Source organism: Chroicocephalus ridibundus, chromosome 17, assembly GCF_963924245.1.
Source record: "Chroicocephalus ridibundus chromosome 17, bChrRid1.1, whole genome shotgun sequence".
Classification (NCBI taxonomy): domain Eukaryota; kingdom Metazoa; phylum Chordata; class Aves; order Charadriiformes; family Laridae; genus Chroicocephalus; species Chroicocephalus ridibundus.
In genome coordinates this window covers 1,670,279-1,693,512 of record NC_086300.1, presented here as the reverse complement: position 1 = coordinate 1,693,512, position 23,234 = coordinate 1,670,279, and the positions used below count along the sequence as shown (strand labels likewise).

Below are 23,234 nucleotides of genomic sequence, written 5' to 3'. Positions count from 1 at the left end.
GCGTGAGGGAAGGAGGGGGGTTTTCCTGAGGGCAGCTGTCCCTTCGCTTCGTGGCCGGGCGGGATGTGGTGGTACTAAACCGCTCCCCACCGCCTCAGAGCTCTGCTCCCCTTCTGCGGGCTTCGTGTGGAGAGCTGGTAGTGGAGGACTCTGCCTTTGCACCACTATAGCATGCCATTTTGGGAGGCCAGAAGAAGGGCGTGAGGCTCACAGGAGCTTCAGGTGACACCAGGTAGTGAAGTCCTTGACTTTGATCCCCAAGCAGCCGTGGGCATACAGGATCTTCCCTTCAGGAGTTTGTCAGGCAACATGCCTTGTCATGAGGCGCTGTGCTGCTGGTTGGGTGGGATTTCAGGACTTGGGTTTTAAACAGACAGAGGTTTGCAGATGGGTCTGCACCTGCTCTGTCCATGCTGCCCTAACTCTGGGTTAGCAGTCATGCACAGATCCTTCTCTTAAATCTTTAAAAAGGCACAAAAATCATCCTACGTAAATAATAATGAAAGAAAACTGCCAGCTTTGAGAAACTGAAATTAGACTCCAAGGTCTGCTAGTGCTGCACACACAATGGGTTGCACCATTTACATCCAGAATTTGCAATAGTTTTATGAATTCAGTTCTGGCTGCCATGGAAACAGACTGAGATGGCTAAAAATGGAGCAGGTTGTTCTAAGCTAATTATCACACAAAAAAAGGCCTGGATTCCCCCCTTTTTTTTTTTCTTTTTTTGGGTGATACTGATTCCTTTAAACTAACCTGCTCCGTTTCCATGGCAGCCAGCAGCAGATTTACTAGAATTCATTTTAAATTTTACAATCCTGATATGTGTCATAAGGTTAAGAGTTTTCCAACGTTTTCAATAGAGTTAAAGATCCAGTGAGCTCCTTAGATTTATTTGAGCAATCTGTAGCATACTCAATACAATGCATTCAAGTGATCTATAGGTATATATAACTTCTACATTACAGCAGTGTATTTTTCTCTTCTGCCACTTGTAAACACAAGGATTACAACCTTTACTGGGACCAAAGAAATTTCTGTTCAGGATTGTGCAGTGATGCGTCTAGTCTATATTCTGTCTCTCATTGGGCCACATGTTTTAGGATAAAGTGTGAGAATCTCATGTTTAGGGCTTGTCTTAGAAAAGTTCACTGAGAAATATGATTTAATATCTCCCTCAAAGCTAAGGTCTCTTCCAGAATATGTGTTAGGATTGTAACTCTGAGTATTATAAGATTTCTTCCTTTAAGTGCAGAGGGGTGTTCTAGTAGCTTGCAAGAAAGTTTGAGTGTCCCCATTTTGCCTGATTTGTTAAAAAACCTGCTGGTGTAAAGCAACACTAACACCTCAAGGCACACTTTCTAGGTATAGTTCTAAATGGACAGAATACAGGTCATTAAAATTATCTTGTACTAACAGAGAAGGAACTTCCTGAAGGTGTAAAAAACACTGAGCTGCCTAAAAAAAAAAAAAAAAGTGGGGTTCTGTGTTTTATATAATGAAGAGCCCTTCTTCTACACGTTTCCTACATTTTGGATCAGATCTATCCTAACAATAGCCCTCTTTAAGGAAGGATTGTCAAGTCTAATGACTCCATTAAGGCAAGCGTGGGTTCACATATACTGCTACAACCAAGTAATAACTCTTAGGAATTAAAAATCCATATGGCGCTCTCAGCTGTACTACATAACATGTGCAGCAGCTGCTCTCAGAAATACTATAACTGTTATTAAAAAAGGAATTAACTACACTGAATGGCTTATGAAACTGCAAGATATTATTAAACAGAAAGAAATTTAGTGTAAAAAATGTTCAGAATCTTCAGGCTGACCATCTTTTTTGTCTTTTTCATTGTCACTGTTTGTTTCTGGTTGCATTTAGATGCCGTAATCATGACCAAGGCCCCACAGGAATACACATTATAAAAGCACATGCAATATTCTAGTCTCATCCTGTTACTGGGGAAGGGAAGCAGGCAGGGGATGAGACGTACAGATGTAAGTGCCTCAGGGCTTGAGTTATCAACTCGGTCTCAAAGCAGCTGCTCCCACTGGCGAATCTCTTATGGATCAGTAGAGGAGAAGTACAGCCTGATGAACCCCACCAGGTTTTTCAGGCTGGGAAAACCGTTGGGAAGGGTTAAAAACTCCCTGGAGTCTGAAAGGCATCAATCCCTTTTGGCAGCCATCCATTTTTTCTCCATCCTGGCTCATTTCTCGTGCTGTTCAGCCTTTCTCAAAATGAATGGTAAATCTGGTGAGGGAAAGGGGAATTATGCCACAAATTTTCTGAGAGACTTTGGCCAAATTCCTTCATGTTTGTGTAACTGTTTCCCTGTCTGTAACATAGGGGTAATATTTAATTATGTTATGTAGAGCATAAGTCTCATAAGGCATGCTTCTTCAGTGCTTGTCATGGGAGGTTGTAATGTGAAAGGAGCTGTATTTAAAGTAATTAATTTAGGATCTGTGTTGCTGATGGCTTTGCTGTATTTTAAACTCTCAGTGCCAGACTAGTAATTATGTAAGACTGTAAGCCCTGGGCACTCTAAAGCTTTGTCACCAATGTAATTTTTTATTTATATTATGTGGTAAGCCAGCGTGCAAGCCTACATCTAAGCCTAAACTGACCTTGCATAAAGATTTTAATGAGCTCTGGCACCTCAGAAGGCAGAGGGTCCACACAATCTCTTAAACAGGGCCTCATGCCGTCTTGTCTGCTTTGTGAGCGGGATGGGCACAAGCGTGGCTGTGCCAACCATAATATATTCCATAATATCATATAGCTGACGAAGAACGGACGAGTGAGCTCAAGTTCCTTCCTAGAAGGCTTTAGTGTTGTATACAGCAAGGTGCGATGATCTGAGCAGGCAGCTGAGCTACAGATATTTGGGGGATGACTAAGTCAAGGGGCATACTTTGTAGTAACCCAGTTTCTGGCCAGATCCAGTGAACTACAGAAGCATTGCTGTTTGGATCAAGATGTGGTGTCAAATTTTCCCTCAAGGTAGTTTGGACTGGCTAGGAAGGTTAAAAAAATAAATCTTGAAAAGGGAAATCCTCTTTGCCTAACAGCAAGAGCCAGTCTATGCAGTGCCACTGCCCTAGCTGTGCCACTTAAAATGTGATCAAAACCTAACAAAACCCTCTACTTGCTAAGATTTACTGCTTCACAGACCAACGGAGCGAAATGTAAACTGCAATACATTCGTCTTTATTCCACAAGCATCCCTGGTTTTGTTATTCCCCGCTCCAGTCCCCCTGGATGAATAGCCCTTTCCCCTTGCCATGCTGAATAGCCCAGGTGACTCCGAAACCGGCCACCCGGCAGATGCTTCTGCAGTACCAACTGTTCTGAATCCCCCACCCCATCTCCAGCTCTTTTTTTCCCCCTTCTTCCCCCGTGTCCTACCAATCTAGGCTGCCTGGCACATGCTGCAAGCTGCGGTCCCACTGGAGTGATATTGTGATGGAAATGAGGGAGGGGATGCAGGCAGAACTGCACAGATTTACAGCACTCTAAGGGTTTCCATTAAAATCCTTGACAACTTGTTATTTATGGGTAGACCAACAGCTCTTCTAATATCCAGGGCCTAGACCCCATTCACTTCAATAATGCTGGTTTGGAATAAATGAGGCAGAGGATGGAAACCAGTTCTGTTAGTATAATGGAGGAGGCTAATAGCTGTTTAGAGAAAACAACTGATGTAATTCTGGGACCCAATCCTTCCACCAACAGAACAATAAAGGTTCGATTCTTCAGTGCGTTTCACATAGTGATTTAATTCAGTATAAAGAGGGTGATAAATGGCAGCGTTTGGGTTTCATGCCGTTATATACCCACTGAGCACTCTCTATTTGTACTAGTGCACTAGAGATAAAGGGACTCATTGACTCCTGTGCAAGCAGGAATAGGTCAGTCTGGATCTCCACAGCAGAACAAAGATAAACAACGTGTCCTTGCAAAATAATATAAGAAAGAAAAAAACCCTCTGCATAAGTGTAATGTAATATCTTCAGTTTTCACTCTCACAGAGGCCTGTGAGCATTTTCTTCCACAGATTTTTCTGAGCTGCCCCACCTGAATTGGTGTGGCAGTCTGTCTGAGTGTCATTTTAGAACATTTTTTTCCACCGTTCCCTTCTCTGCTCTCTTCCGCTTCCCATCATTGACACGCCAAACACAGAAGCGTCTCTCCACTTACTAAGTAAGCATAGGACTGATTCCTGAAATAAGGACTTCGACAACCAAAACACTTTAAACCCTGGATGTGCATTGTGCTGCTCTAGAGAATTATTGATCTCTTCTGCTGTGTCTTAAAATCAAACTGAGAAGTCGATTACCGAGTATAACCACTCAATAGCTGGCTTGTACATGGCTTTCCTTTTCCTCCTTTGTTCACCTGCATCTTGTCTATTTACATTCCTTTTGTCGGGAATCTTTTTATTTCCTCCTCCGCTCTCCATGGGAGCCTCATTAAGGTGAAGCGACAAGAAACAGCAGCAGCGCTCCCAGACTGTGTTTTGCAGGGTGAAAGGCAACGCTGCCAGATGGATGGCGCTCCATGCCTCCACCCCGCCCTCATCTACACCCTGAACCTCAGCGCTGTGATTTTGGAGGAGACTGACAGTGCTGAAGGTCCAAATTGTTCTGGAGGAAGAGGAGAGAATACGTGGATAGATGGAGATGAACCAGGGTGGAGGAAAGAGTCTGTTCAAGTGAGGAAGGGGACTGTGGCTGTACAATTGGGAATCACTTTCTGAAAGAAGCTGAGCCATCAGTCAGTTATTTCAGCATCCTTCCAGATACTCCAGCTTTCAGGGCTGAAATAGTTTGGGAATCTGGAATTGTCTCCCTTGTGGCCAGCCTCTTTGTTTTCTGCACCAAAAATAACTTTTCCAGGCAAAACAATGGTCTTTCCTCTGAAATGAACTGATATCAGTTGGTACGTGATGCCCTCTGTGACCGTAGTTTGCAGTGTGTCTTTGCTGTTGAGAGGTTATCCTCTGGTTTGGATTTTACACATACAGAAACATACCTGTTAATTGGAAAATGATGTGCTGTGGACAGGGACAGATACATTCAAAATATACTCTGTGTGAATGGGAGAGAAAGCGCAAAGAAAGAACACACTTGGAAAAGGCAGGCAAAAATGAAGGAGAAGCAAAAGGACCAAGGAAAGGGAGAAGAGCTCTCTGAGGTTGAGCGGGTTTTCCTGGATGAGGGAATAGACAATGCTGTGCTGCATTGGAGCAGTGGTCGCTCATGGAAAGCAAACTGGGCCAGTTCCTAAGCTGGACCAGACTGATAAGCTCTGTAAAGGTTTAAAAACTTATATATTCATGGAGATTTGTCCCACAAAGTATGACTTCTTCCTTTTATATATATATTTCTAAGAATGTCTATTCAGATGCTACGTGAGTTCGGGTATAAATTGTGCCAAACACCTACTGTCCCTCTTGAAAATTTATTTCAAGGTCCTTATCCAATACATATCAATGTAATATTGGATCTCATCCAAAGTATAACTATATCTAATTATCAGCCATTTGAGCTACTTCTGTATTAAACCATAAAATTGAGATAGGATTGAAACCTCTTATGATTCCAAAGGCTAAATGCAGCAGTAACATAAATAATGCTGTAAATTACAAGCAAAATGAAAACTTGGTCAGAAAATATATGATGTAATTTGTACTTTGGGGTAAATTGGTCCCTGGCTGCCCAGGGTAGGGAAGGTATGACCTGCACCAGGCCAAAGTATATGGCTGGGAGTCTGAATCTATGCAATTATTACAGAAAACAAATGACATACCTTAAAATACTTCAAAAAGCCAGCATCCTCATGAGATTTATTGCAGTCTGACCCCCTCTGCCGGTCACCGGCTTGCTGCCTGTGTCCCAGGGCCAGCAGCTCAACATAGGCAGCGAGATTTGTAGCAATGAAGTGGAAAATGATGGGTACCAGCGTAAAAGGGATGAAGAGGCAATTTGGGGGCACCGACAGTTGGCACCAGTAGGTCAAGGATGTAGATGGCATCGTGACATAACCCTAACCCCAGGTGACCGGGTTTGGGTTTGAGATACGAGCTGCTAAAAGACAGTACTAGCTACAGTGTAGAAAGGAAGGAGGTCTGATAACTGGCATTTGGGTGAACTATGAGGGTTTTTTGTAAAAATTGCTTTTGTATCTCTCCTGTTTGATCTGCTTCTGTCAAGATGTAAAGCAGTAAAAGAAGAAAAATGTAATTTAGAACAAGGACGTACAGGAAGCGGTTGGGGGGAAAAGCATTTTCTTGAAAAACAATGGGGCTTTTCCTGAGGAAACAAGTGTTCAGTTAAAAATAAGCCTTATTTTGATGGAATGTTTGATTGTCGAAATTGGGATAAAGCTGTGTCAGGAATGTTGAGATATAGTGATCAATAATGTCAAAACATGCACAATACCAAGTATTTTTTAATTAATAGTTTTTCATCCCAAGGGAGGAGGTTTTCAGCTTTTTTTCCTTGCCTTGAGAAAAAAATATTGATATGCGGATGTTCCTATAACACAGCAGGAATTCAGGCAGCTCTAGGTTTTTAGATCAGCACTGCCGGTAAGGATGTAAACAAATAGATCCCATACAGCTCATTTTACTTTCCAGATTTGTTCGCATTATCCCATACTATGCTTTGGCCTTCATGATATATTCCCATGCTGCGAGGAGCCACTGAAGATCAACCAGTTAAATGTATGTGCTTTCTGTTAAACAGAAACAGTCCCACTACCCGTAGGGAGACCGTGTTGTGTGTTAGAAGTTATTCAGAGAGGTGCTTAAGTACTTTGTTAGACAGAAGCTTCAGCAAGTAATTGAAAGCCTGCAAATAGCTCCCTTAAGACCCCGTCAATTCCTCCAGCTTATTTCTTTAAGAATGAACAGAAAGAGACACCTTTTATCACAGATTTTCTCCATATAGCTTTTATTTTGGTTTGCGGTTTTCTTTTACAGGTTTTTTAAATAATGCTTACCAGTATAGTGCATCTCAAGACGGAAATACTCTATTTAAACCTAGATTGATAAAAAGTTTGTGTAGAGTCAAAACAGTAAAACATTTTGAAGTCTTTGTTACTCTAAATATTCTTAAAACTCTATGTAAACTTCTTAGGATTTTCTGTTGCTTCAGATATTCATCAGGAAACAGAGTCTAATACAGCTGTATAGTAAACCTTTCCCCATTTGTGTTTGCATTAAAAAAAAGAGCTGTTAATCATAAATTGAAAATTCTGAAGCAGAAATAAAAACAGTAATTGGGTAATCTATGCATAAAGCATTGTAATATCCCAAGGCACTTAGTTTTGGATCACAATGTTTTGGTTTGAGAACAGGCTCTTCTTGTTAAATCAAGAAGGTTTAGAAACATAAAAAAGAAATAATCCAAATTCATAATTTCCTTTAAATAAGGATGCCTGGTTTCTGTCTGAGAGACCATTTATCCTCTGCTCTGCTTTTTTTTTCACTGCTTTTCTACGGGCTCCACACCATACTGACCTTCCCTGTTACAGAAATTTCAGATTTTCCTCATCTGGAGATGGATGGAGAAAACAGTGCAAGTGCCTCACCCTAGAATAAGCCTACTTTGCTGTAAGGAGAGCCCTAGAGCTTCAGATCTGCAAACAGATCTTTGGTCTCTTTATAAATGTCTCTTTCCCTTCTTTACACCTGATAGCGAAAGAAGAGATGTATTTGTATTTAGACTTTTTACTTATCAATAATTCTGCATTCTAGAAGCTGAGCAGGACTGAAGGTGCAATCCTAAAAGATTATACAATGTTTCTGGTCTTTGGTTAGTAAACACAGTGCTATATTAAAGAATAAAACCTTTATAATAGAGATGTATCAGCCAAGTACAGAAAACTGCTGTACTACATCCCATCACTTGGGTCCCTACCTGGATGAACGGTTACATGGCCAATCCTGTTCTAAAGGACAGGTGCCACATTCAACTAAATTATTAACAATAGGATTTGTAACTCGTTTAACAAGCATATATACTTGATCCAAGACAGAGGACTTAAGTTTTGTGATGGTGATTCAGTTTCAGGATGTGGATGTCTGACCTGATTTATGTGTCGGTCATGTACTACATGGAACAGAAAGCTCAGAATTACAGTACTAGCGGTGTAGTCAGTCTTGTCTGCGTGATGTTATTAGCATGAATCAAGCCTATACAGTGATTTTGGTCTACTCTATACTGCGGCCTCTGCTAGCTATCCTACAGAGCAGATACAAACTCAGAATTATTCCAGCCTGTGACAAAAAATATGGTCATCAAACACCTGCTTATTGGACTTTTCAAAGGCCTCATTGCAGAGTGGGCACTCCAGGAGATGGCTCTGCACATGGGCCTCATATTGACTTGTTTCACTGTCTTCAGGAAATACTTCATCGCACATGGGGCATTTCCTTATAGAAACCTGAAGTACAAAGCAAATGCAAATAAAGTCAGTTTAAAAGTTATATTCAAAGAGAAGAAACAGAAGAGTTTAGTAGCCAGATATTACCACTTTTGGACAAGTCTTTCTGACTTCTAACACTGAAGTTTTCAGATGTCTCCAGCACTTAAAAGTCAAGGGCTTCTGAGAAGTACTCTAACTTTCCATCTTACATAGCAAATGTTCATGTCTCTAATATGAAATAAAGTATTTAGCAGCTGCATGCTGCTCATGCTGACATTAGATGCTGCCAAGAGCTGGTCCTTAAAGATTAAGGTCAACAGAGTCTCCTTTCTCTTCCTTAACACATATAAGTCTTACTAATTGTACGTGTTTAGCATACGTGGCTCCATTTTGTTGTCCACTATCTTACCAGGACTAAACCAGCACGTAGACAATGAGTTATAGAGCTGAACTTGGAGCTTTTTCTTTCAAAATACTAATTCATGTCCATAAACCACAAATTCATGTCCAGTTGTGTCCGGTTTACTTACTAAGTCTGAAGCTCCTGCCCCCAGCTTTGCTCCCGCAGCTGCAAAAAGAAGTAGTCAATTTAGCCACAACAAAATGATTAACAATGTAATGTGCTGATAACTAGTAATTCTTGAAACATGAGGATGTGGCTCTGGATGTAAACCTCTATATTTAGGACTATGGAAACTGGACATAAGCCACAGAACTAGCTGTCTCACAGCTGAATAAACTAGCTAATAGTTGTCTCTCTTGGCAGAAAATGAACAGACAGCTGATCACTTAAGTCAGCTCTTAACACCTGGCAGCATTTTGCAGCTGCCAGGTCATCTGCACACATGCAAAGCTGCACAGAGGTGCTGCTAATAATGTCTTTTCTACAGCATTTCAGTTTGAGAGGGAGGATAATTTGCTGAGACTCTAACTGACGTGTATTTGCGGTTTCAGACAGAATGCCAAGTAATCTCACCATAGTACGGATTTCCAAACAGAAGGCCTCCTACTGCTGGACTTGGAATTGGAGCTTGAGCTTGTGAAGCAACAGAGAAGGAAGAAACCTCTTCAGCCTGTGCGAGATGCCTCAGGAGTTCATCTTCCCTCTGTTTCTGCAAAGGTACAGAATGGCAGAATGTATTTCCAGATGCTCAGGAGACCATTTCAGAGAAAAGTCATGCTTTGCACTAACACAGATCCTCTCATATCAGAAGCAAAATTGCTCTGAACTTCTTTTAGGTAGCTCAGCGTTAGTCCTGATTGACAGAATGGGAAAGTGAGGTAAGGAAGGGCAAGGATCTATTCTGTGGCCTGCTTGGAAAGGCAGACAGTATGATCGCAATGGAGTAATGCATTTTAAAAGACAGAAGGCTGTCATGAAGTCACGCAGACTAAGCAACAAAACTGAGCAGTCACTGTTTAGACTGGACAAAAAGGCTATGTTTGCTTAAATGACTAAGTCCATTCATTTCAGTGCTGTAAGAATGAAGCTAACATTAGGAGTTTTTGAAAATGCCCACGCTCTTATGGATAAACCAGTCTATTCTGTGGTGGGGGAAAAAAATGCATGTTTTTGGGCCCTCCCTCTTAGGCTGTACAGTCGTGGCAGCAACACCACACCACGAGTGTAAGCAGAGAGTCATTTGTACATGCCTGCAGACAGCCTGGCAGCCTGGCTTAGGTGATGGTGCACGTGCGGGCACAATTAGCGATCTGTTTGGTGTAAGGGTTAATGGAACTGAACACTAGACTGAGAGATCAGTGTCGTATTCAATACAGGAGAAAGGCGAGGGAGTTGTGCCAAGTTCTCATCTGATTTTCCTCATTAGCTTCATTCTTTTTTGCCTGCAGAATCTGAAACAAACGCTTCTGCTCCTCAAGTTCTTTCATTAAGTCCTGGTTTTGTTGCTATGAAGGAAGAGTGTTATTTGGTAAATCATGGGAAACTGACAATTAAATGATGTCAGCTTCAAGTACTGGAGCTGTCATATCCTAGCTGACTCATGCTGTATTGATTACCAACAAATAACCTTCACTTTCATTGCAAGTCTTACCATTTCAGAGTTTAACACCTAGTAAGTATATCTCTATGTCATCACTCATGGTCTGTATTTTCATTACAACATGTGAGATGACGTCCGAAGGGGACATATGACAGGTCAAACAAAGAGAGGGGTTGAAGAAAAGGAATTCATACAGCTGAAAAATCCACCCTGGCAGGTGAGAGCTATCCAAGCGTGCCAGGTTTCCTGGTGCTGTCAGACTTGCGTTGATGGTGGATAGCCAGTACATCCTTAGGAATTAATCTTGTAGCTGACTCTTGAATTAAATCAGTAAATTAGATAAGCTAGAGTACTCAGGGGTTCTGCAGTCATTCTCAAAGTACCACTCTAAGAATCCTGAACATTTGGCATCACAGCGGAGGTAATCACATCATCTATTTTAGGCATCTAATTTTCAATGCCAAAGTCAGAGTAGAGCCTCCAAAAGCTTCCCCAGTAGCACATACAGAGAGAGAAGCACCTTTAGAAGGTCACTCAGGACAACAGGCTAAAGATGATGTGACAGCCTCAGTCATTGCCAATGATGGTTTCTTCAGGAGAAAGAAAGGCCACAGCATGCTGCCCTTTTCTTTTATATCATTCACGTTCCTTCAAGGAGTGATTTCCCATGCTGAGGTTTGTGGATTACTTCTAAAAGGTCTGCAGTGGTTACCTAAGAAAAGCAAGCCTTTTGTCCATAAACTTAATTTATTTACAAATATAGTCACTGGCAGCATCACAGAGAAATTGTGATGGTTCTGCAAATTGAAAGAAGGTGAGAAACAGCACTGTCGGTGAATCTCAGCTCCCCTGCACAGATACTGGCAGGTTCCAAAGAGCTCCGTGCCCAGCACTTTTGGGACCATCTCCCTAGCTGCACCCCCACAAATCCTGGGCTCCTTCTGCAGACAGGGGGGACAGAAAAAGCGAGTTCCGCCTTCGACCCCTTCAAGTATTCCACGCAACATTCAAGCTCCTTATTTTCCTCCTTCTGCACAGAAATCACAGATTTTCATGAGTGGAATTGCAAAGAGGTGTCGTAGAAGGATGTGGGGCAGAGCACCAAACTACAGAACAGAAACTTTGTATTGTTTACAGCTTGTTTTGGTGCATTCTGACCATATTGCATCTATTTCATTGATTATTAAATGCTAAATTTAAGATATTAAAGATGAGAAAGGGACAAAAATATAAACAGAGAGGAGAAGACGAGCAAGGTTGCTGCCTTACACCAATTACCAGTTAGCTTCCTGTTGGAAGTAAAATTAACAGCATGTAGCCTGGGCAGATTTAGGTCAACCTGTTTTATTTACCCATAAGTCCCAGTCCTGAAACAATTTTGCTTAGATGCAATGATTTGCAACCAGCCAAACATCAGTCCTGAATTCCCGCTGATTTCCTTTATCCCTTGAGCTGACTCAAAAGAGATAAAGACAGAGACTGAATTTTCCTGCTACAGAGAATGAATATTACCGTTAATAGTTATACAGGTGTTTCTTCCAAAACTAAAATATATGTGTATACTATAAGAATATATGTATACTCTAAGAATCTGCCAGATGGTGTGTTCACTGAACCACCTATGTGGACAGTCATGCCACCATGGACATTTTCTGTCATGGAAACCCCTAGATTCTCCTAAGATTGTGCAGTATTTGTACCTGCACACTGCCAAAGATGCCTCAGCCTCTCTGCCCTGGCTCCCTGAAGCACTGTGATGCTCAGGGAAGGCTTTACCTGTTGAGTTCCAATCGCGCGTAACTGGCGATTCTCTTCCTTCAAACTTTCAAGCTGCTCTGTCTTGTCCCGGTCCATGAGAGACAGGTTTTCCATTTCTTTCTCATAATTCAACACTTGAGACTAGGGAGAAAGAAGGGTGGGCAGAAAGTGAGAATCGAACAGCTCTGAGTGAGGAGCACAGGCACTTTTTGCTGCAGAAAGCAAAGCTCCAGAACCCATGGCTGCTTAAATTTTTTTTCTGCAAACATTTTTCCATTCAAACCTTTGTAGAAACTGAGAATACAGTTTTCTACAAAGTTACATGGGGATATACTGGAGCTGATGTATTCATCAGAACACAGTATTCATTTGTACCTTCTCTGGGGAGCTTTCTAAGTTTCAACATAACACTGCTAGTCTGAGAAGGGAGAGAGCAAAGAGAAAACCAGAAACTCTATAGCCGGATGGTTGTCCCATTGCTCTGGGTCTCCCATGTCCCAGACCTAACCCCCAAGCTATTTCCAGTCTGCCTCCTCCCTTCACGTACCTCCCAGCTACAAGTCTTGTTTTCATCCAAGTACTGAACATAATTTTAGAATGTTTTTCAGAACTGAAGTGTTTTCTGCCTGGATCCTTAACTAGCAGGAAGTAAACAACAGTCTGATTTTGGTCAACTTAATGAGTGTGCAAAGGGGATGGTTTTTAGGGAATAAAATCCTGACAGTTTCTCTTAGCACATCCCCCTCTACCTTCCCTTCCAGAACACAGATTTCTTGAGGTTTCCTGGAGGTCAGATCATATCAAAGGTTGACATTTTCCTAAAGAACCCAGGTAATCAAAAAAGAAACTCATACACTACATATTTGCTCAAGATTGCTCAGTCCTCTGTCAGAGGCAAAGCAAAGTGAAGGAGGGCAGCTCTGTGTTTGCTACCTGCAGCTGGTCCATGTGATCCATTGCTGTTTTCAGTCTGGTTTCCAGGCGGTCCTTGTCAGAGGTCACATTCTGAATTTGTTCTTTGAGTCTATTCAGAACAAATCAAAACACATCATACTTTCATGGGTGGAAATTTAATCCATAAAGGCAAGGTGCTTACATGAAATCCTGTTTGGAGATATGCTGTAAATACACTTACTGGTGCAGTTCTGCTTCTCTGCAGTCATCCAGCTCCTTTAGTTGTTTATTTTCCTTCTTCAGGGAATTCAGCTCCAGTTCCAGTTTCTCTGTGTTGCTCCTTAGAGACTCTAAACTATTCTGCAGCTCCTGAAAATCACAGTGAGGTTGACAGGAGGTAAATGGGACCCAAGCAATAGTCCTGCTGCACTGGAACTGTAAAATCCCTCAAACACAACATTTCCAGGCAGCCCAGCTGAAGGAGGGAAATCTCTCCCTTGCATCCCAACTACTCTTTCAGACACCATTTAATTTATATTAAGCCCTGAGCAAAACTGAAGGAGGAAAAGACAATGATAATACGATTTTGGGACAGCCTACAAAACATTTTTGAACAGTCCCCTTCGCATATCTTCCTGACTCCTGTGTCTGCAGATGCCTCTTGTTCACCGTTATTGTTCTTTTCACAGTAGAGGTCTTGTATGATTTGGTAAAGGATTAAACAGATAATATGGGGAGAAACCTCTCTAGTTTTCTCCTGGAAGCATACAGTGGAACATGCATGCTTCAGGACCTGACTCAGACCCACTTCATCTTTCAGACTTAAAGTTTCTGACTTATTTTATTTACTTTTTTGTTTACCTGCATCTTGTTGAGCTCTTTCTGCAGATCAATGTTTTGTTTCTTGAGACTTGCACAGCTTGCTTTCAGCTCCTCGTTTTCTTTCTGCAGATTTTTGTTTTGTAGTTCAATCTCTTCCACTTCTCCCTGGCAAGCAACGAAGTTGTTCAGTCGTAACAGAAGCACCGAAAAGCTACATTCCAAATAGCACAGTGGGAAGAGCAAAGAAAGATGAGCTCTGCAAAAGGGAACACTCTGTACCTCCCCGTGCTTTCAGTACTAGCGCGGACCAGATGGCTACTTCACTCTTCCCAGTCTGTCCAAAACTGACCATCAACCCAGCCCCAACACTAAGCACATACTGCCCCTGATCTTTAAGATGCTCTGTGCCTTTTGTGTCTGCAGAAGTCAGCAGAGGCAGAGGTTTGGGGCTTTTTGCAGTTTGTTAGATTAGAATCACACGCGCAGTGTAGTCATTAACAAAAGGGCTGCACATAAGACATTGCAAAATAAGTGTGCTTGGCTTCACAGCACCTCAGTTGTTGTGTATGTGCATTCTTTTACTCCCATCTAATGGGAGACTGTTTCCAAGAAAATGACATTTTCATTTAAAAATATCCAAAGGGCCCTGAAACACTATGTATTAAGTCGCTCCCCATTGCAAGGGGCTCACAATCTAAGTGATAAATGGCAGGTGGAGGAACAAAGGCTGCCCAAATTTGTGTGACTGAGCAGTAGCAAAGCCAAGAATAGGATCCAAGTCTGCTGAGTTCTAGCTTGGCATCTGATTCACCAGATCACTCCATGTCAGCAGTGAGCATATGGCAATAAAAGCAGAGGCAGGAAAAAGCAGAGAAAGAGAGAACACCTACCTGTGTGGTAACCACCAGGATATCATCCTCAGTCTCTGCTCTGAACTGGAAAGGCACGCTGGCCCCCCGGACCACGCCATCCTGGTCAACGTAGCAGAACTGGTAGTATTCATCATCTTTTGGCAGGTAGTAAGCTTCAGACAAACATAACGACCCTGTCATATGCAGTTCTAATTATTCAAGTCTGTTAACTCTACATCACAGAAAGTGAGAACCTCAGAAAACTGAGACATCCTAGTTCAGCATTGTTCCTGCACTGTTAGTCATTCTCTGTGCCAGTGATAAGAAAACAAACAATATCGCTCACTCAGGATGGCAGAATTTAGCAGACTCAAAATTCTGTGATTTACTGTGGGATTTGAAATAAGTCTCCCAACACATGGTCCTGCAGATATCCTGTAATTTTGAATGCAGTGCTTATTGGCGGCAGGAAAGTGGAAATCTGTGTGTGCACGTGCACGTACATCCCCCAAGCTCCCCGCTCACCTTTGAACTGGATCTGTTGCTTCACAGCGGTATCACTGCGGGCATCACTGGGTAGAGGAGCCCACATGAACGTGTAATATTCCCGGGTTGTTTTCCATCCCACCTGCAACAGCAAAATTGTTACAAGGCATCACACAGTGCATGTTTACCCTGTGGTAATGGGACTATATTTCCACATAGATCAGTTACTGGGAGGATTTTTGCGTTGATATTATGACTTCTAAGAGTTGTGGCCTATACACGAAAGGATAATCAGAGTGTTTGATTAGCCTTGAAGCTTTTCAGGTCACAACAGGTGTGGCATTTTGTCGCAAGGCACAATAAAGATGTTGCATTACACAAGGTTATTAATGAAAAAAATTCCCCAACACTGTTCTGTCAAAGCCCACACTGTTTGTTTCTTCTGCTGCTGCCTTCTCATACTTCTGGTTTCACAGTACTCACTTACCCGGAAGATGCCCACCCAGTCCTTCCCGCGAGGAACGATGTTCTGTGTGAGGGTGTAATAACAGGTTATGTCTCCTCCGGGAACATAAAACTTGTCCACATTGTTAAAGATGACCTGGGAGAAGTGGCAGTTGTCTAAGAGGACGGCAGAAGTGGGAGGCTCATCTGAGGTCTCATCCATCGTGGAAGTCTGCAAGAGGAAAGAATAAGGGGATTATCTCGTCTTGAGATGCTGACAACGCGGTTGTGTCTGTGAAGGGTATGAAGAGGTACGGCCCGGGAATGAGACAGTGTGAGGTCCAAAACCCCCTATGCACACACCCAGGTTTCTCAGCAAGGCACAGGAGCTCGCTGATGTCCCTGCCGCTGTGGCCAGGCTGCTGCTCACGCTCACTTTTTCATCTGACTGCTGCTTCCCAGCCATGCTACCTGGTGCTCTGAGGCTGCCAGCGTGGCACAGCAACCTCTCTCCTTTGTGGGACCTGCGAACCAGACCCGCTGACTGTTCTACAGATCTCCTACACGGGAGAGGCAGTGATGCCTTGCAGCAGGAGGAGCATGCACACCTGCTGTGGGATCCAGTGCTTGAAGACCCTGCTGGATCGCCAGCTGTCCCCACAGCACGTTTTTCATGTGATTTGGCACGCCAGGCACATCCCCACCGTATGTAGTTAATGTGGGGGTGCATCAGCTCTGCTGAAATCTGGAGACTAGCACAGTGCTTGAGAATAACAGAGGTTTCGCCGCATCAGTGAGATGCTCCGACAGTAATATAAGACAAAAATAGCAGCTTACAGTCGTTGTGCTAGGAGCTTCCAGACTAGTGCAGTCGCAGCCCTGCCACACTCCCCCTTCACTGCCTGACCGTGGTGAGACATACAAGACGCACGCATGCTGCTGATAAACAAACTCAACAGCCTCCTCGCTTTCTGCATTCCGATCCAACGCAATGACTCGACCTCCAAATACAATGTCTTTCATCTTCAGCTTCCTGGGTGCGAGGGAAGAGAGGTACCTTGCTAAGCTCAGCTCCCATGGAAGAGCACAACCGGAGGAGATCCTGGTTAGGCAGGTCGTCTTAGTTGTGTCTCGCGAGCCTGTGTCATGAGGCTATTATAGCCTTGCTACTCGTGACTGCCTCGCTGAAACCGCAAGATGATTCTCAGTAGCGAAATGAATATGTAGCATGACAGCCAGGTCAACAAATAGCACTAAAGCTTTTGCATGAGTTATCTATACAGAAAACTGTGCGGTGTGTTGTGACACTACAAATCACACAACATAAATCTGTAGTGGGTGCATCAATCAAAACAGTACCCACGCTGCCAGGAGCCGAGGCAGGACTGGAAACAGAACACTAAATCACCCCCTTTGCCACCACATCTTGCAGGCAGACAGGCTTCAGCCCTGGCAATCTGTCAAGGGGCAGATCGCTGCTGAGAAAACCCTGCCGCCAATCCCGGACAATTCAATTCCAGGAATCCAAAGCAGAACCTTCTCAGCTGCTCTCGGTGACAGCAGCAGCGAGCAAGGATTGACCTCAGAATGGAGGGAAAGTTCATCATGAGCAGCCATCCCACCGGAGCATGTCAGGTCATCTCTAATCCAGAAGTTTCACATGGAAATGAACTCCCTGGAACCCCGCTTTTTTTTTTTTGGCATCACCCAGGAGATCGTCTGTTTTCTGTGCCAAAGAAAGGCCTGAAAATCAGGCAGAAGTGCAGAGGGGGTTTGCGGGGTGTGCTTGGAGAGCAAAAGGTATCCACAGCTGGAAAGAGCAGAGAGAACTGCACTGACACCGGCTGCCATGGGAGGAGGGAGAATTCCTCCTGCGGGAAGCGGAAGGCAGGGCAGGTTGTAGGAATGGATGTGGTACAATCCTCCTGGAGAGCCAGGACGGCAGGTTCACCTTTAGCTAGCTCAGTAAAGCGCAGGAAACGGCGTGCGATTCATCTAAACCTCAGTCATTATCTGCCCGATGTCAGTCTTTCCTACCCCGATGCGCCTTTATGATTTGCAAATGGCAGGGACCTCTTTACAGCCACCAGACAGGAAAAAAAAGAAAAAAAAAATAAAGCTAAGGACAGCACCTTCATCATGTTTCTGCGTCGCCTCAGGACAGGACAGGACAGGACATGAGCCCTTACTGCCACCAGGCTTAAAAGTAATTTGCAAAGAAAATGAAGAGTCAGTGTCTGGATGCAGCAAAACAACGCATTCTGCTGCAAAAAAAAAAGATGTTTTGGTGAAAGTAAGTGTGATGTTGAAGAAAAACAACCCACGTAGAGTGCGCTGATGGCAGAGCCAGGAAAAGATGGCAGGAAGTAGAGTGGGGAGGACATTTTATTAACGTTGACATTTTTTGTTCGGCGAAGAGCTTCCCAAGTCCCCAGCCAAGGCAGAGGGGCCCGAGGGGACGGGGACAGCTCCCCCTGCGGGGTGTCCCCGCCCCGGGGGAGGCAGTGAGGTGTCGGTACAGCTCACCCAAATAAATCCCGCTTCCCCCGGTGCCCAGGGCCCAGCCTCTCGCCGGGGACTTTCGGGATTTTTTCCTTTTCGTTCGCTGTTGCCGTTTCCCTCTTTAATTAACCCGCAGCGCCCAGAAAAAAATAATCACAAAAACGCGGATTCCCCCTTCCCAAGCGAGACCGATCTCCAGCCGCGGTTGGACACCGGGCAGTCCCCCGCCGCCGGGTCCCACGGGGCAGGGGGGCCGGCTCCGGTCCCCGTTGGCATCCCCGTGCGTGGGGTCCCGGCGAAGGGCCGGGAGCGGACAGAAATGTCCCTCCCCCGGACCCCGGGCCAGGCACCCCCCGTCTCCGCCACCGGGAAACGAAAGTGAAAGTATCGCCGTCGCTTCGCAGCGGGGCAACCCCGCCCCGCGGCCTCCCGTGGAGTCCCCGGGGGGCGGAATCAGGTTCCGGTAGGGGCACACGGGACCCCGCCGCCGCCCCTCGCCTCACTCACCGAGAAGCGGGGCTGGAACCCTCCGGGGCTGCGAGGAGGAGGCGGAGGAGCAGGAACAGGCGGAGCCCCCCTGTCCCGGGACACCTCCCCCTGGGCGGTCCCGGCCGCGCTGCTGGGACTCGTAGTTCGGTGCGGGGAGTGGCCTCTCCCCCCAGCACCGCCCTGCAGTGCCGGCGCTCCGGTTGCGGGGTGGGCACAGACCGGGGGCACCGGTGCCGGCTGTCCCGGGCCGCCTGGCTCGGGAGGGGGTGGGAGCTTGGCAAAGCGGGAGCCTGACGCCCCGGTAACGAGTCAGGGCCCTGGGGAGGCCCCTCCGACCGCTCCCCTCCTCCGGGGCACCCCGGCGGGCGGGACACCGGGCCTCGGGCGAGCCCGCCGGCCCCCGCCTCACCCCAGCGGCGGTGCCCAGCGGTTGAGGTTGCCGGTAACGGGGCAGGGAGCCCGGCCTTGCCCCTGCGCCGCGTCCGGGCAGCGGCCCCCTTCACCCGGCCCCCCGGCACTAAACCTCGGCTCCGGCGTTCCAGCTGAACCAGGCGCTTTAATAAAACACAGGAAAAATGTTTAAACGTTCAAAATGATCTTTTAGGAGGGACTCGGGAGGAGGGGCGGGCGCGGGGGCAGGAGCAGCCGCCGGCGGCGCACGGGAGAGGGCGGCCGGGCCCGCCCCGCTGCCATCACGGCCCCGCCTCTATGGTAACCTCTATGGTAGGGGTCGCGGCCCCGCGGCCTCATGGTCCTTTGGAAGACCTCCAGACCGCCAGCCAATCAGCGAGCACGCAGCGGAAACAACCAACCAATGGCGGCCCGCTCTGCGACACCGCCCTCACGCCCCGTCGCGCTGTCCCGGATGCTGGCGGGAGGGGCTCGCTCGGCCGCAGCCAATGGGGAGCGCGGATGTTGTCCCGGCGTGCCGCGCGCCGTGCGGGGCGGCAGCCAATGAGCGCGGAGGACGCGGGGGGGACACGGCAAGGTGAGCGGGGCGGGGGCGCCGCGCTCTTCTCACAGCCGCCGCCGCCGCAGCCCCGAGCGGACCCCGCGCAGGTGGGCCCCGCTCCGGGCCTCGCCGGGCCCCGCCGATCCCCCGCCGGCACCGGGGCAGCGCCGGGCCCGGGCGGGCGGCGGGGACGGGGCCCGGCCGTACCGTGCCCTTCGCCGGGAGGCGGCAGCCGGGGAGGGCGCGGGGAGCGGCGGCGCCTCCGCTGTCCCTGCGCACCCCCCGGGGCTCGGGCGGGCCCTCGGTAGGGGCTTCGACCGAGTCGGGGAAGGGAGGAATGTGCGCGGCGCTGGGTCCGCCCTGGAGAGGGCCCAGGCGGGGATTATCGGAGGGAGGGAGCGAGGGAGGGCGGGGGGGGCAGCCGGAGCCGGGAGTGGGGGCGGTGGGGAAAAGCCTCGGGCGCAGCTCGGGGACGTGGCTGCGGATGGAGCTGGTGTGTGTCGGTCCCGGGGCGGGGGGGGGCGGTGCTGGCTGGTGGTGGTAGCGTTGAGATTCCCAATTCCTTCTTTCTTTCTGTTTTATTTCGTTTATTTTAGATTAATCAAAATGCAGGCTCCTCTGGCTCTCCTCGGCTCCCCAGCTCTGGTAAGTCACTGGTTTTTTTTAGAGACGTATAATGGTACTTTAGTAGATGATTGTGAAGCCTTTCTCTGTGGTGCTTGGTTCAAAACGCTGCCCTGGACGCCCTCGGCTGAGGTGGGGTCGTGTGGGGTTGGTTTCACCGTAGATTTAATGAGGAGGGGAAACAAGGTGACCTCTGGTGACCGGAGGGTGAGACCTACCATCTTGGTAGATGTGCAATGAACCGCAGGTCCAAGGGCTTCTCTAAAGATAAGCTGACTGATTGTCACAGAGGTGCCTTTCTTTCAAGGTATGAATTAGGAAGAAAATGTGTGGAATTGTAATAACACCTGAACTGCCGTAGCAGATACGACACTCGCTGTGCTGCCGTGTGTGCTCAGTGGTACAGTTGTTCATGGACTTAATCCAACTGGCTAAAATAGAAGTATCCTACGCGTGCATGTGCCTTTGGTTTTTAGTCTTGTTTCATTCTTGAGAGGTTTTAAACAATTCTAAGATTGTTTTCCATAAAATAACTGCTTTTTTCTGAGGATGAGTGTGGACACATCCAACTACAGGAGTTAATTGTTTTTGTTTCGCTTCAGTTCCGGTGCTGTTCCAGGGCTCTGGCCAGACCAGTTTCAGTGTCTGTTTTCAGCAGGCCTGAGGTGCAGACTGTACAGGTGAGACTCTTACGTGGTAAACGGCGTCCTGTATTTCTGTGCTCGCCGCCTGTGGTACTTGACGGTTCCTCCTGAGATGGAGGAGCAAGTTTGTATGTGAAGTGGAGGGCTAATATGGAGATATGACTTCTAGCCCAGATCGGTGATGGCTTATCAAGCTTGGCTCATCTTGCTCTACCTTGAGCAGAGGATAAACAGTGATCATATTTTATTAAATTTCTATATTTATGATTAAAAGTGTCATTAGCATGTTTCTTCTCCTGTACCCCGCAGCCAGCTGGCATTTCCCCTCCACAGCTGACCCGCCGCGAGTTCCAGACCAGTGCTGTTTCCAGGGATATCGACACTGCTGCTAAGTTCATTGGTGCCGGCGCTGCCACAGTCGGTGTGGCCGGTTCAGGAGCGGGTATTGGGACGGTGTTTGGCAGCTTGATCATTGGCTATGCCAGGTGAGTAAGATTCCAGGCTGGCTTGAATTTATTCCCTTCTTCCCGCACTAAACCTAGTAGATTAGTAGAGCTTTCTCTGGAATATATGTCCAGCTCTACACGTGTAGCGTATATAAGCAGACACTGTGTTTACCTTGGAATATAAAATAATTGTTGTAATCCATTATTCTATTAAAATGACTAAGAAATCACCTGGATTGTTTGATTCCACCCTGTACTTCTGAAGGATGCAGCTGCTCTGTGGAGCTCTGCCTGCCCCTAGAAGAAATGAAGCACCAGCTGTTAGTAGGAGCCGTCGCTTGGTACCACCAGGGCAGGTGAAACGAGCCTTCAGGGCTCAACATGTCACTAAAACCAGGGAGAAATCCTGGCTTTCTCATTCCAGCCAGTGGCTGCCTGCCATAAATCTGCTGTGTGCTCCAAAATCCGCTGCCTGTGTGACATAATCCTGGTTTTCTGTGATACAGGCTCTGGTTTGGGGTTGTTTTTTCTCACTGTGGATCCTTTCTTTTTTTTCCTTCTCTCTGTTGTGTTGTCCCCTTGTCCAACATCCAGGAATCCATCTCTCAAGCAGCAGCTCTTCTCCTACGCCATCCTGGGCTTCGCCCTGTCTGAGGCCATGGGGCTCTTCTGTTTGATGGTGGCATTCCTTATCCTCTTTGCTATGTGACAACTTCTGGTCCTGGCTGCGGCTTCCATCACTCTGTCCTCTGCGGTTTGAGTCTGCTTCCATCAGAGCGTTCCAGACTGACAATTAAAGACAAGATTTCTCTAAATAAACTGGTGGCTTTATTTTTTTTTCTTTATTTCTTTATTTTTTCCTTATATGCTGGTCCAGTGGTGGGGGAGTATTTGGAGAAACTGGTTTCTTTGTTGAAGAGGGTGATGTCGTGGGTATGGAGGTAACCTGCTGATAAAGGAGAAGGGGAATAAGAAATGATGGTGGGAGGAAAAACTAAGGTGGATTCAGCTAGACAGGAGAGGATGTCCTCAAACAGCTCCAATCTATGCAAAAATCCCAACAAGCATCGCCCTAGTAAAGCAAATTCTTCCAGATGAGCTGACAAAGCGTTGTTTTTTCCATGTACTGTTGTTGAAAATGCTATGCTGCCTTTTTTTTTTCATCTGAAAGATGGTACGTAGAAAAGGTGAGGGGCACAGGTGACCATGCTTAGAGGTGTATTAATGGTGTTTGCATAAGTTACAGTAAGTGCCCAGGGATAGGCACTGCCACATCGTCCGAGTTTTCCTCTTTTACAAAGAGCTGTTTTCAAGGTCACGCTGTTCATGTCCCTCCTCAAAGCATTGCTTTACACAAAGAACCACAGCTGAGTTGTATTTCTTCCCCCACCAGTTACGTGCTTCAGCTGTTTTAGAGATTGCGGTATTCTAGGGAAGAGAAATGCTAAAATCTAACCCGGATCTTGGCCCCTGCGGTAGGACAGCTGTGCCTTTAAAGAAGGTGAACGCTGCAGGGGCTTGTCTGCTTATCTGCTTTAGTTAATTGAATTAATCCAGCTACTCCGTGTGTTTAAAGGCTCAGATGAGTGGTAGTGACCTCCTGGGGGATGCAAACAGGGTGCAGGAGCTGCTCTGTGCACGTTACAGCCGCGCCTGGGGAGGGGAAGGGGGACGAGGAGAATCTGACCGAAAAAAGCCCCATCCCTGAGTCTTCTTGGAGCAACCTGGGCTGGTGGGAGGTGTCGCTGCCCAGGGCAGGGGGTGGCACTGGATGGGCCTAAGGTCCCTTCCAGCCCAAACCATCCCATGAAACGTGGCTCTGAAGCCCACGGGAGCTGGAGGAGAACCCACTGGCTACACGGGAGGAGAAATCCCCCCTCTGG

The 23,234-nt window shown here is 46.5% G+C and overlaps 2 protein-coding genes and 1 long non-coding RNA gene across 9 annotated transcripts; 2 read left to right on the top strand and 1 right to left on the bottom strand.

The window, feature by feature from the left end:
• LOC134524486 (uncharacterized) lies at positions 1 to 14,794 on the top strand. Of its 2 annotated transcripts, none has more exons than XR_010073596.1 (3): positions 1 to 232; positions 9,391 to 9,556; positions 14,043 to 14,794. It is a non-coding gene; the product is annotated as an uncharacterized LOC134524486 (long non-coding RNA). The 2 variants fall into 2 exon arrangements; XR_010073595.1 differs by lacking the exon at positions 14,043 to 14,794 and adding an exon at positions 10,288 to 11,204.
• Positions 6,938 to 18,960, bottom strand: CALCOCO2 (calcium binding and coiled-coil domain 2). 4 transcript variants are annotated; one of them, XM_063354573.1, is made up of 11 exons: positions 18,704 to 18,960; positions 15,738 to 15,926; positions 15,290 to 15,392; positions 14,804 to 14,958; positions 13,953 to 14,078; positions 13,333 to 13,460; positions 13,131 to 13,221; positions 12,216 to 12,338; positions 9,413 to 9,548; positions 8,967 to 9,004; positions 6,938 to 8,454 (listed from the first exon to the last, which is right to left on the bottom strand). In XM_063354573.1, exons 2-11 carry the CDS (start codon positions 15,915 to 15,917, stop codon positions 8,278 to 8,280), a joined length of 1,257 nt encoding a protein of 418 aa, XP_063210643.1. In that variant the 5' UTR covers positions 15,918 to 15,926; positions 18,704 to 18,960; the 3' UTR covers positions 6,938 to 8,277. The 4 variants fall into 4 exon arrangements, with proteins under 4 accessions (XP_063210643.1, XP_063210642.1, XP_063210641.1 ...); XM_063354572.1 differs by lacking the exon at positions 18,704 to 18,960 and adding an exon at positions 16,752 to 17,788; XM_063354571.1 differs by lacking the exon at positions 18,704 to 18,960 and adding an exon at positions 16,532 to 16,728.
• Positions 18,961 to 19,562: 602 nt separating this feature from the next.
• On the top strand, positions 19,563 to 22,182 carry ATP5MC1 (ATP synthase membrane subunit c locus 1). Of its 3 annotated transcripts, none has more exons than XM_063354725.1 (5): positions 19,563 to 19,673; positions 20,234 to 20,282; positions 20,864 to 20,941; positions 21,215 to 21,390; positions 21,946 to 22,182. In XM_063354725.1, the coding sequence occupies exons 1-5, from the start codon at positions 19,585 to 19,587 to the stop codon at positions 22,058 to 22,060; spliced, it is 507 nt and encodes a 168-aa protein (XP_063210795.1). In that variant the 5' UTR covers positions 19,563 to 19,584; the 3' UTR covers positions 22,061 to 22,182. The 3 variants fall into 3 exon arrangements, with proteins under 3 accessions (XP_063210795.1, XP_063210796.1, XP_063210797.1); XM_063354726.1 differs by having other exon boundaries at positions 19,633 to 19,744; XM_063354727.1 differs by lacking the exon at positions 19,563 to 19,673 and adding an exon at positions 19,818 to 19,941.
• Positions 22,183 to 23,234: the final 1,052 nt, after the last annotated feature.